General features: G+C 41.9%; 1 protein-coding gene across 2 annotated transcripts in view; it reads left to right on the top strand.

Annotated features, from left to right (window-relative positions):
• The window catches only part of RNF213 (ring finger protein 213), an 83,567-nt gene that overhangs the window by 15,649 nt on the left and 55,101 nt on the right, over window positions 1-12,817 (top strand). The window contains exons 6-13 of one of the 2 annotated variants that reach the window (XM_039500961.1): window positions 1,536-1,732; window positions 2,509-2,798; window positions 6,825-7,093; window positions 8,094-8,312; window positions 9,652-9,850; window positions 11,393-11,448; window positions 11,738-11,891; window positions 12,563-12,721. In XM_039500961.1, coding sequence (XP_039356895.1) covers window positions 1,536-1,732; window positions 2,509-2,798; window positions 6,825-7,093; window positions 8,094-8,312; window positions 9,652-9,850; window positions 11,393-11,448; window positions 11,738-11,891; window positions 12,563-12,721 — 1,543 coding nt within the window. Of the gene's footprint in view, window positions 1-1,535; window positions 1,733-2,508; window positions 2,799-6,824; window positions 7,094-8,093; window positions 8,313-9,651; window positions 9,851-11,392; window positions 11,449-11,737; window positions 11,892-12,562; window positions 12,722-12,817 lie in introns of those variants that run through there. The other variant, XM_039500960.1, reaches the window with a different exon arrangement.

The following is a 12,817-nucleotide window of genomic DNA, read 5'->3' as shown; positions in this document are numbered from 1 at the left end:
GCCCTGGCTGTTGTAATTTTTCTTCTGCAGCCCTGTTTGGACTAGGAAAAAAAGGTACTTTTAAATGTCAAATTAGCTAATGTGACACCCCTTCACACTTAGTGTAGAGACAGTTTAACATCTTCACAGTCATGTTAGTTGGTGTTAAACTGTGTCTACACTTGATGGGGATGTTTCAGGTTAAATTAGCCGAATCACATTTGCTAACTCGACTTACAAAAAACATCTTTTTTCTTAGTCTAGAGAGGGCCTGTGATCCCTTATCTGAAATAAGGCTTGGCTACATTCATGCAGGATAATAACAGGGGCTCGTCTCTGAAAATGTGGACCTAGCTAATATTTCATTTAGTACTTTGGAAAGTATGTGGGCGTTTTTTGTTGTTTTTCCCCCCTTTGAACCTCAGTGTGGTGGTTTTATTTTCATGGACATGGGGCCTTTGAGCATGGTGAGACCAAAACCATGTGTATATCATTATTGTGGAGGCACCTGGTAGTGATTCTATAGCTAAGGTTGCCTTTTAAAATGGGCCATAAAATATTGGGTTTTCCCTAAAAAGTAGGTGGCCAGTCAGTTTGGAATTTCAGTTAGTTAATTAGGTCCTTTGAATTTTCCCATGGAGTTGCCAGCCTTCTATCACCACCTTTAACCATCCTCCTGCACACAAGCCTTTATCAAACTACCCTCTCACAACACTATCACCTAGTCGTCCTCTTCCATCCCCCAATCTGTGACTACTAGTGTTAAAGAAAAATAATGTAGGGGTGAGTGGTGAAAGGGGCAGAGTTAAGGTTGTGGTATATGGTAGTTGTGGTAATGATAAGGTGTGTGTTTAAAGAGCTCATGATATATACTGTTAAGTGCTTTATCTTTGTGTGTGTGAGAAAACAAGAAAGAAAGAACCCTAACTACTTCACAGTGATGTTTGTTGTTTACTTGTATGACCATATCTCCTAGGAGCCCTGGTCGGGGACCAGGACCCCAGTGTGCTAGGTGTTGTGCAAACACAGAACAAAAACAGTCCCTGCACTGAGAGCTTGTCTGTATATGTGGGAGCCACAGTCGAGGAGCGAGAGAAACCAGCACCATAGAACGTAAAAGAAATATGTTGATTATGGGTCAATCCAGAAGTATTTGCTAGGCGAGTGAATGTTTATATACCTAACATAAATAATAATAATAGCCCACTGGATGGTTGAGTGGTACACACAAAACTGCACTGTGCTCTGATGATTCTGAGGCCCTTATTTGGGAAAAGGGAGCAAATCTGAGCTGTCTGGTTGTCGCATTTAATTTCTGTTGCTGGGACCTGTGCATGTGCTCTTTGGCTGAGTTCAGAGTTGTGCCCTCCTCAGCCGTTTAGTTGGGTATTGGGGCAAAATATCAAACCTATAATGAAGAGGGGGATCATTTTAAGTCTTTCCTCTCTTTATAAAAAATGGCAGTTGGGGAGGATAGTAAGTACTAGAGCAACCACTGTCTGACTTGCCTATTGTCTGAGCTTGCTGCCGCTGTTAAGCTGTTTTGTATTGAACAGGGACCTGGGAGAGCATGGACTCCTCATTGAGGGTTGTGTGACTATTTCCAAGGACAACATGAATAAACCATTTCCCTACAAATACTTTATTTCACGTGGCAAGAACAGAGATTATGAATTAATTTACAAACCTAGCCCAGAAGGCGTGATTGTGAATCGCTTTTTATTCATACCATCCAATTCTCTCAGCTCAGGAGGTAAGGTGACTTCCACAGTGTGTGACTGTTTAGTCTTCATCATAATTATGCATGTTTTAGATCTCTCTTATTTGCCAGATAATGCTGATGTTAATCAGCCTTATCAGTGACACCAGGCAAAAAAACCATGTGAGAAAGCTTGGGGTATTGTGTAGAAATATGGAAGGACAGACTTTGATGAAATCATCTAAGATAAATCATTTATCTTTAATGGCCTCTGATTCACACATTTAACACATGTATATCTGTATGTCAGGCATCTTAATGCACCCGGTCCTGGTGAGAGCATCCGCGAAATGCCACAGCGGCATTTTGATGGCATCATTTTGGCGGATGCTCCACCGCTGCAGTGGTCCTTCGGCTGGCGCCCGCCAGCCAAAAAAGTTGGGGACCACTGCTGTATGTATGTCATATTTATTGAAAGGTAATTGCTAGTCTGTGCTGCTGCCTTTGAAGTGCCAACATTCCAATAAAAAGTTGTCACGCCAGATGTGACAGACTTGGTTCCTGGAAGAGCTTAGAATCTAAATGGAGATGTCAAAGAAAGGGTGGGAAGGGAAACATACACACAGAGGGGAAGTGACCTGTGGCCAAGCTTGGAACAGAACTCAGATCTCCTTCATCCCACTCCAGTGTCCTGTGCTGGTCTGCTGCCAGGTATGTGAGGCAGCAGAGACACTGAAACACCTGCTTCTTGTCTTATAAGTTAAATGTGTTTTTAAAAAAACAGACCAAAAAAACCCCAACAAAAATATATATATATTTTTAATTATTAGATTGGCACCAGTATGATGATATAGTATGTACTAAACCCCATGATGGTTTGGTGAGCCGCATTATGAGTTGGGTTGGATGGGATGATCGGAAGAAAAATGTTGAGAGAGGGAAGCAGATAGCAGCAAAAATTATGCTAGAGACTATCTTCAGCATCCTCACCACATGGACCGATATCAACATGAAGAACTTTCGCAGCCAGTTGCATCAGTTTTACATAGTGACTACGAAGCCAATGGTGTATGAGAGACAGCCGAAGGAATGGACATCGCTAGAGTTTGGAGAAAAGCAGGTATTCTAATTACATTTGGCAGCGTATTGGGGAAGAGGTTGAAATTCAGTTATTAAATAAGCAATTTTAACTTTGCTATTGAGGTCCTTAATCTGTTTTGCTTCCTCTGATGGAAGTAATGGATAATTTTCTGTTGTGTGATGGGTGAGTTGTTTCTATTTGCTGTTGCATGAAGTACTACTCTCTGAATTTTTGGCCTTAGTTGCAGTATGAGGTTTAATGCACCAATACTTGCTCACCAAATGGAGCCAGAGCATGGGGTGTGGTACTTGCTGGGATGGTTTTAACAATGTTAATATTTAAATTATCACTGCGCACCTGAGTTAACACCCCACTGAGATAAACCGTACGACTCTTATCTCAGAGCTGTTGTCCCAGGCTCTTTGTAGACCTGGACATCTCTGTGTCGATTACACTTGACTCACGTTTGTGCGGTCATCTTTGCAACCATAACAGCTAGATACTTTTTTTTAAATTAAATTTTGAGATCCTGGAGCACAAAATATTGGCTTCAGAGAGGTGCCAGTATTGCATATAGACATGTCCTGACTATTTCCTGAGTAAAAATATTGGTAAAAATTTTTTTTTAAGTCTTTGCTACCATATCTCTCTTTGGCACACTAGGTTTTTCTTGTATTTTTTTTTTTAGCAAAAGCTCTGACCACTCTTTATGAGGATATTGTATCCCCCCATTTTTGACTGACTGAGCTAGAGATTGGGGGATTCCTTCTGGACTCCATAATCTGCCACCAGAAGTCTTCATAGAATACTTCACCATCTCCTTAGGGTTTAAAGCTCTCCCTCCTCCTCAGATCCGGGCGGGAGGGGCGGGGCGGGAGGGAGTCACTACTCTAACCTTTACTTTTTTTTTTTTTTTGAGTTGTTTAAGAGTTTTTTTTTTTTTAAAATTTTTTTTTCTTTTTCCCCTTCCCTGTCTTTCCCTCCCTCCTCCCCCATCTCCCAGCCAATCCAAAAAATTTGAGAATATGGAAAAAAAATCTATTTTGGGAATTTTTTTCATTTTTATTCTATCTTTTTCTTTTTTTTTTTTTTCCCCCTAGATGTGGGGATGTGGAGAGCTTGCTTTTCCCTTCCATTTTTTTTTTTTTTTTTTTTTGTCAGAGAGGTTGACAGCAACAATTCCTCTCTCTGAACTAAATTAAATATGTACACTTATCCTAAAGGCAGACCAAGGCTTGAAGGGTTTTTCCATGCCCAGTGAAGCAATATTTCAAGTCAGACTTGAGGGCCTGGTATTAAATGAGGATATTGATATAACAGGTATCAAAGAAACTTGGTGGAATGATGACAATCAATGGGACACAGTATACCAGGATACAAAGTATATAGGAATAATAGAGTAGGTTGGGTTCGTGGGGGTGTTGCACTATATGTGAGAGAGACCATAGAGTCAAATATAATAAACATCTTAAATGAATCAAACTGTTCCATAGATTCTGTATGGATAGAAATTCCATGGTTGAATAATCAGAGTAGAGCAACAGGAATATACCAGTGACCACTTGACCAAGATGGAGACAATGGCTGTGAAAAGTCCAGGGAGATTAGAGCAGCTACAAAAACAGAAAACCCAATAATAATGGGTTTATTATAATATCTCCATATTGACTGGGATTATGTCCCCAATACGTCTGTTAGTCTATAAGGTGCCACAGGACTCTTTGCTGCTTTTACAGATCCAGACTAACACGGTTACCCCTCTGATACTAAAATTTCTAGACACTATTAATGACTGGCTGCTCCTTAGAGCAGCTAGTCCTGGGACCCTCAAGGGGAGAGGCAGTTCTTGATTTAGTCCTAAGTGGTACACAGGGTTTGGTCCAAGATCTGACTATAACTGAACCGCTTGTAATAATGAGCACATTGTAATTAAATTTAACATCCTTGTAGGGGGGGAGACACCAAAGAAACCCACCACAGGAGCATTTAACTTCAGAGAGGAGAGCTACACAAAAAGGAGGAAGTTAGTTAAATGGAAATTAAAAGGAACAGTCACGAGTGAAATGCCTGCAGGCTGCATGGAAACTTTTTAAAAATACCATAATAGAAGCTCAAACTATATGCAAACCCCAAATGAAAAAACAGTAAGAGGACCAAAAAAATGCCACCATGGCTAAGCAAAAAAGTGAAAGAGGAGCTTAGAGACAAAAATGCATCCTTTAAAAATTAGAAGTCAAATCTTACTGAGGAAAATAGAAAGGAGTATAAACTCTGGCAAGTCAAGTGTAAAAATATAGGCCAAAAAAGAATTTGAAGAGCACTAGTAAAAGACCTGAGGCCTGATCTATATTTCACAGTTAGGTTGACATAAGGCAGCTTATATCGACCTGATTGTCAGTGTTCACACTACAGCCTTGTCTTGCCAATGTAAGTGCCCTATTACACTGACATAACTCCACCTTCACGAGAGTTGTAGGACTTATGTTGGTGTAGTTAGGGTGACGCGGTGTCTGTGTTGACAAGACAGCCAACAGCTGATCTGTCTATTTCACAGCTCCATGCTCCCATGTTAGAGCCCAGCTGCCCCAAGCTCCCCACTCCCAGCCGAGCTACTGCCCAGAAGCTCCCTGCTCAAGTAGCCGAGAAGCCTGGGCAGCTGCCGGGAGCAGGGAGGTGAGAGCTGGGGAGGTGTGTGTGTGTGTGTGTGTGTGTGTGTGTGTGTGTTGGGAGGTGCTGGGCTCCCAGTGGGCAACTTTGTGGAGGGCTCTCAGCACCCCACACTGTCCCTCTTCAGTCGGTGAGGACGCGTACCACCAACCCAAGGAGGGTAGTGTGGACATCAGCCACCACAGTAATTACTGCGGTGGCTGTAAATTGATCTAACATAGGTTGACTTAGGGCTGTAGTGTAGACATGTCCTAATACTACCATCAAAGTGTGTTTTTAAGTACATCAGAAGCAGGTGATGCAGTGGTTATATTCTATTTGGACCTTTGGGAAGTCTTTGACAAGGTCCCACACCAAAGCAAAATAAACAGTCATGGGATAAGAAGGAAGGTCCTCTCATGGATAGTAAATACTAAACACAGGGTAGGAATAAGAACATAGAAGGGCCAGACCAAAGGTCCATCTAGCCCAGTGTCCTGTCTGCCGACAGTGGCCCATGCCAGGTGCCCCAGAGGGAATGAACAGAACAGGGAATCATCAAGTGATCCATCCCCTGTTGCCCATTCCCAGCTTCTGGCAAACAGAGGCTAAGGACACTATCCCTGCCCATCCTGGCTAATAGGTCCATCAATAGTTATCTTCTGTGAATTTATCTAGTTCTTTTTTTGAACCCTGTTTATAGTCTTGGCCTTCACAACATCCACCTGCTAGGAGTTTCACAGGTTGACTGTGCGTTGTGTGAAAAAAATACTTCCTTTTGTTTGTTTTAAACCTGCTGCTGTATAACTGGGTTCAAAAAATAATTTGATACGTTCATGGAGCATAGGTCTATTAATGACTATTAGCTAAGATGATCAGGGATGCAGCCCTATGTCTGGGTGTTCCTAAACCTCTGACTGCCAGAAAGGTGGACTGGAAAACAGGATGGATCACTCAATAATTGCCCTGTTCTGTTCACTCCTTCTGAAGCATCTGGCACCGGCTACTGTTGACAGACAGGATATGGGGCTAGAGGGACCATTGGTCTGACTCAGTGTGGCCATTCTTCTGTTCTGAGACATAGAAACATTGAGTGGTGCCTTTAGGAGCAACAGACTCTGGAAGGTTCAGTTCTGGTGGTGTGGAAGATGGCTTTATCTAACCAGTGTCACTTCGGCATCCATCTACAATGGGCAGGCATGATGAAAATCCAAACACTCCTTTCTAGCATCATAAGCAGCAATAAATAGACCTTTGCCCTGCAATAAGCCAATCGTCATTGATACCATTGGATACCGTTCCGATAGCTATCTGAGGAATAGTGGGAAAGAGATAGAAATGACCCCTTTAAAAAAAAAAAAAAAGTTGATCAGTGCAGTTGGATTATGTGCCTTTTTTCCCCCTTCCTCTTTGTTTTAGGTGAAGGAGTTACTGGTGAACTACTTGAGAAAAGTAGCTCGGCCATTGCTTGATCAGAACAGCGCTAACGCTCCACCCAAGGATGTGACCGTGAAGAGCCGATTGGGGCTGGGGCTGATCAGTGTTATACTGGGTGAACACTATGCACTTCCAACACACAAAGAGGACCTGAGTCGGGTATGCAGCCTCCTGTGTTTGGAGCAGAAGTCACAAGAAGTCCTACTCCACGAAATGAATCATAACAAGGAAGTGTTTTCAGTGGTTTCATGGTAGGTATTTTATCAGTTTTGGGGTGTGTAAGGTGAGAGTGTGGCATTTAGTGGATGTGTGGAATGACTAAACTTATGAAAATGGTTGCCTCTGGTTAAAAGTATTAACTATGTATATTCCTCTTGCACTTTTCTTATCTATATTGGATGGGACTGAAGTGTGCATCAGTCAGCAAGGTATGCAGAACAGTCATGCTGTGATATTTTTAATAAAAACAAAAACTGGTTTGCTAATTCCCTCAGAGTTTTTATAAATCCTCTCAATCAGCTTGGGTCTTTTTTGTGTGTGGAAGATGTTTTGGGGGCATGAGGAGGTTGGAGATAGAGTGGCTATATGCATTGATAAACACGATGGCATGCCCAACTCCCAAATCCATCCAGAGTTTGGTTGCAGAATGGAGGAAATTTGGCACAGACTAACATCATTCTACAGATGGCCTGAAGATGGTTTGGAAGTTTATTTGTTACCATCTGATTTGGTTCTCAGGGGCTGTTTCCTCCCTCTTCCCATTTCTCAGCATTTGTTGTCTGTGAAAGTCCTTTGATAGATAGTCAAAAGACTCATTTATTTATTAACTGCCTTCTGCAGGATGGTATACTCAACCCGTCTTCAGACATTTCCGTCTAAGGAGCCTGCTATCCCAGTGCCTTCAAGCTGGCACTTACTGCATGAGATGTTTCAAATACTTAGTGATCACGGACATGTGTATTAAAACATTGCCTCTGTTTTTCAATTGTAATATTGGGATAGGAGGTGTCAGTTTCCACAACTATAGTCCTATCGGCAGATTTTGTGAAGTGAGAGACAAGGTTACAGCCTCTTTCCAGTCCTTCACTTGTACGTCCCTTCTGAGGAGGTGGTTGCAAGCTGATGGAATAAAATGTCATTTGTAAATTAACTTGCTCAGGCAGCGCCTCTGATATTTTTACTTTTGTGCCCAAAACTGTGTGACAAACATACTAGCCATTCCTAACACGGGTGATCTCTTATCCGTTCTAGCATGAAACAGTACTTGAGCCACTTGTGCCAGAGATGCATCGATGAGCAAGTTGACCAGTGGGTGTGTATCCTCCCTGTTCTGCACTTTTTCACTGCTTCCTTTGACCTTGATGAAGACATGAGGGTGGATAGTCACCTTAAATCTGAAGAGATCTGGGCAGGACTGGAAGGTCTTCCATTCATTGAGTTCAGGAAGAAACAGGAGGAGTCTTATAAGAAGTGAGTTTTCCAGAGTTACTTTGTTTTTGAAGTGCTTTACAACTGATGACGTCACCATTGCTTAAAACTGTTGGATGCTTAGCTAAACACTTGACTACATCACCGTCAGTGGTTTGGGGTATATGAATACATCTTTTATTCTTCTTAATGTTTTAGGCTGAAAGTCCATGAGTGCACTTTACCAAATGGGGAATATAGGAGAAGGCAGAGTATCTGCATTGCATGCATGCATTGAACTGAATGTTGTAAGCTTGGTGACTCTGATATCTAATAGTGCCTGTCTGGAGAAATCCTGATTTTTCTTAAGTTCTTCTGTCAAGGTTGCTTTAAATCTCATGATCTATAAAAACATAATCTATAAAATAGAAGTCTTAATTTCTCAGAGGATTTCTTTATCTTAGTGCTTAACTCAAGCATCACAAATGTACATTCTTAACAATTTCAGATACTTTTTGGTGAGTTCTAATTAAATAAGCTTAAAAGAAAGAACTGTGCATGAGTCCTTTTGACATTTTGATGTGTAAGATGTTGAATGTAACTGCAGTGCATGCTGGAATTGTGTGTTTTTCTGGTGGGTTTTGTTTGTTTTGTTTTTCCAGTGCTGCTAGCAAAAGCATGGTGTCTGACAGTGCATAATAGTGTAAAGAGGGAGCTGCTGCTGTGAAATCTCCAAGAAAGGGCAGGAGGAGCTGCACTCCATCCTGCCAAGGGGATGAAACCGGCACTATCCCTCTTGAATTGGGTGCCAGAGTGGTCAATCCAGGCTCTGAGCAGACTTTCCCTGCTAGTGTGAAACATTTTAAACAGCATTTAACTTATTTCATGTAAACCACTAGTAGCCAGATTCTGTCTCCCCCTCCCTCCTTTGGGCCCTGTATATTGCTCTAGTGCCGTAAAGGAGTGAGAAGGGCCCCCAAGGGAATTCTTTGATGTGGGAGCAATATGGGTCTGATGTACGCAGCCCAGGGCTGCAGTCCTTTCTCAGCTCCCAGCACAGGGGTGTTCCTAGAGTGGGAGTGGGGAATGGCTGGACCGTTCTGTGCTCCAGCAGTTCTGGGCTGTGGAGCAGCCCAGAAGTATTCAGTAAGGCTGCCATAAGTTAGAGCCGCTTCCCAGGGTCCCAGCACAGAATCTGGCTCAAATATAAAAGTACCTGGTTTTGGAGAGCGTGTGTATGAATAGAGTGTCCTTCTAATTCTCCCTGACATCAGGTTTGAGTGCAGGAGGCACCAGAGTCCAAAGGAGACGTCGTCTCTTTTTGTTAGTTTTCCATGTGCTATCCCAGTCTTCTGTATAACTCGCAGCCCTCCTCCCCCTTGTTCTTTTTCTGCCTGTCCAGAAGGGCCCTGCTGCAGCTGATGAAAGGAAAGAAGCACTTGATGGAAGTGGACCCAACACTAGTCAGGTCGTGGATCAGCCTGCTGCCTCTGGGGGACTTGGCAGAATTTTTGACTGATTTATCTGTTGAGCTGTTGGACTGTCTTCTAGGAATTTATCACAGGTTGCAGAACACCAGCATTACATGGCACAGTTGTGAGGTTTGTCTTCTGACTATTTTAACCAAGTAATGGTGAAGTCAATGGCATCAGTGAGAGTTGGATGCCTAACCTGCTTAGGAGCTTTTGAAAATCTCACTAGGCTGCTATTTTCAACTTTTGGCACCTAAATATCTTTGAAAATCTGCCCCTAACTGCTTTATTGGGAGTCATTTCTGGATTATATGGACTGGGACATAAAAAGGTTGGAGAAGATTATTTTCTTAGAGTACTGAATTTCCTCTCCAGGCCTTATGACTTGAATTGGATACTGAGAATCTAGCTAGAGTGTGGAACAAATCAATTTTTGATGTATTATTCTGCATCTGTCTGAAAAATGTTGACCTGTAGTTTAAATGAATATATGTTGCTCACTGCAAGATTGGTAATTTTTGCATTTGACATGCCACCTTTTGGTGTGTGTTTTTATTTATTTTTTATTTTTATTCCATGTCAATGCTGATTACAGTACATCTGTATTCATATAAAACAGGACAGTGGATAAGATAGTGTAGAAAACGTACGTTTACAGATGTGAATGATGTGGTGTTTATGCAAATCTATTTAGCCTTGGCAGAAATAATAATAATCTGGACCTTCTGTGGAGTTGCAAAATGACTGAGAATATGGCTGCAATTTGTGAATATTAATTTGCAGGATTTTTTAAAATGATTGTTGCAGAAACCAGCGAAGTTAGGGATAGTCCCTAGATACAACTTTTCATTAGTAGCTCTCAGACTGCTTTGCAGGTGGAGAAACTGAGGCACGAAGAGGAGGAAATGATAAAAGCTTTAGAAACCTGACTTATGAGGAAAGTTGAAAAAACGGAGAGTGTTTAGCCTTGAGAAAAGAAGACTGAGGAACAACCTGATAATAGTCTTCCAGTATATTAAGGGCTGTTCTAAAGAGGACCGTGCTCAATTGTTCTCCATGTCCACTGAAGGCAGGACAAGTAGTTTTGGGCTTAATCTGCAGCAAGGGAGATTTGGGTTAGATATTAGGGAAAACTTGCTAACTATAAGGGCAATTGAGCTCTGGAACAGGCTCCCAAGGGAGGTTGTGGAGTCCCCGTCATTGGAAGCTTTTCAAACTAGGTTGGACAGACCCCTGGTCTTGGTGTTCTTAGTCCTGCCACAGTGCAGGGGGCTGGACTCGATGACTTCTTGAGGTCCCTCCCAGCCCTACATTTCAGCCAGCAGGCCAGGGGCAGAACCAGCAGTAGAACTCAGGTCTCTGCAGTCCCAGTCCAGTGCTCTAGCCTCTAGGCCATACTGCCTCAGGGTCATTCCTACCCCTGCTTTGTAGTTCAGAGGAAAAGATGAAGTTTATTGTCACACATTTGAAAAGGTTCATGACAACTACTAAATCTACTCCTTCCTCCTGTTGGATTTACCATATGGGTGTAATTCAAAAGTCAGGGGCCAACATTTTCAGAAGTGATGATTAATCTTGGTGGCTCAGGTTTTGTATGCTGAACATGAAAAACCTAAAGGGACCTGATTTGCAGAAAGTGGATGCTTAGAATGTTGTGTCTGTCTTCCCTAGATGGTAGAGAAACTTTTAGAAACGCTGTTGCATGTCCTGGATCGTAACCAGCACAGGTAAATGAAAGACTTCAGTACACTCTTCTTGATGCCTAATTCCCCTTTTGCCTTTGACACTGCACTATCCTCCCCTTCAGTGTGAGGTTCTGTCCGGAACAGTTTAGCTCTCTTACCTAACCGTAAGTTGCCCATAAACCCCCCTGGTTCTTCTGTTTTTGGGGGGGGGGGGGGTTGTTTTTTTTAATTCTCCTTCTCTTTGGTAACCTGAAAGGATTTGAAATGCCCCTTGTGCTTCAGAAATACTGCACTGAGAAATTTGTTTCATTTCTTTATTCTCCTTAATTAGGATGCTGCAAGTGAACTCTTGGAAATCCTGCTTGCATATCTGCCTAAAACTTCATCAGACGATTTGCCTGAGAACAAAAGAGTTAAAATATTACAAGTTACCTGCTACTAATGCTGAGGTCATTTCAAGGATTGCCAGATTAGAACCTTTGGATGTGAGTGCTAGATAAATAATAGTATTTGTTGTTTAGAATAGATGTGGGACGATGGCTGTATTTTTCTATTGTTTTCTAAAGCTCATTTTGATTGATGTAAATTGTCTCTACTAAAAAAACCAAACAAACCTGTAATATAACTACTTTCCAGAATGACACACAACCATGTAATTACTTTGATTCTTCTGAGATCCATTTGCATAATTTGTTTTTAAAGTATAAACTACTGAACTTAGGGACTAGTTTTATATTTCTTTAGCTTTTTTCTCTAAAATATCACTTTCTAAACTGCCTTTTGATCCATATCATTTCTCTCTCTCTCTCTATCTATCAAATAATATTTTATGTTGCTTTATGAGCCTTGGTTTCATTCTCTCAGTCTAGTTAGGGACATTGCAGAGGTAGTCTCATAGTGTGATTTTTCTTCTCACTTTTTCTCCCCATCCCATGCTGTCGCCTAAGTTCCATCAGACCAAGGAAGGAGACCAGTGAGCACTCTCAAACGTGGCTCTTCCAATCCTCTTCTCTCTTGTACCCCACAAGCAACAGGGTTTTGTTGTTGGGGTGGTGCTTTAAAGGGTTATATTTTAGACCTATAATGCATTATGCTGAAGTCAGTGGTATATTGCTTTGCTGCTTAAAACAGTTGTTTTTTCTTTCCTGTGTAACAGGGTTCAAGAGACGAAACCATGCAGAAGACTCAAGGGATAGACATATTCCAAAGAGCTCTGGTGGCCACCAGAAGCTGGTTTCGAGAGGTGTTAAAGCAGTATTTACTGCGAGGACATACTGATTCAGTTGTGACATTCAGTTTTCCTGATGAACTTACGGTTTGTATTCTTGAACGTAGCACTTTGGTACATCCCTCCCTGGATGACACATTGGGTTATGTTGGTTAGTTACACCAACTTTTTGGTGGATGCGAT

This window comes from Mauremys reevesii, linkage group 15, assembly GCF_016161935.1.
Source record: "Mauremys reevesii isolate NIE-2019 linkage group 15, ASM1616193v1, whole genome shotgun sequence".
Lineage (NCBI taxonomy): Eukaryota > Metazoa > Chordata > Testudines > Geoemydidae > Mauremys > Mauremys reevesii.
This window is presented reverse-complemented; position numbering and strand designations above follow the sequence as displayed.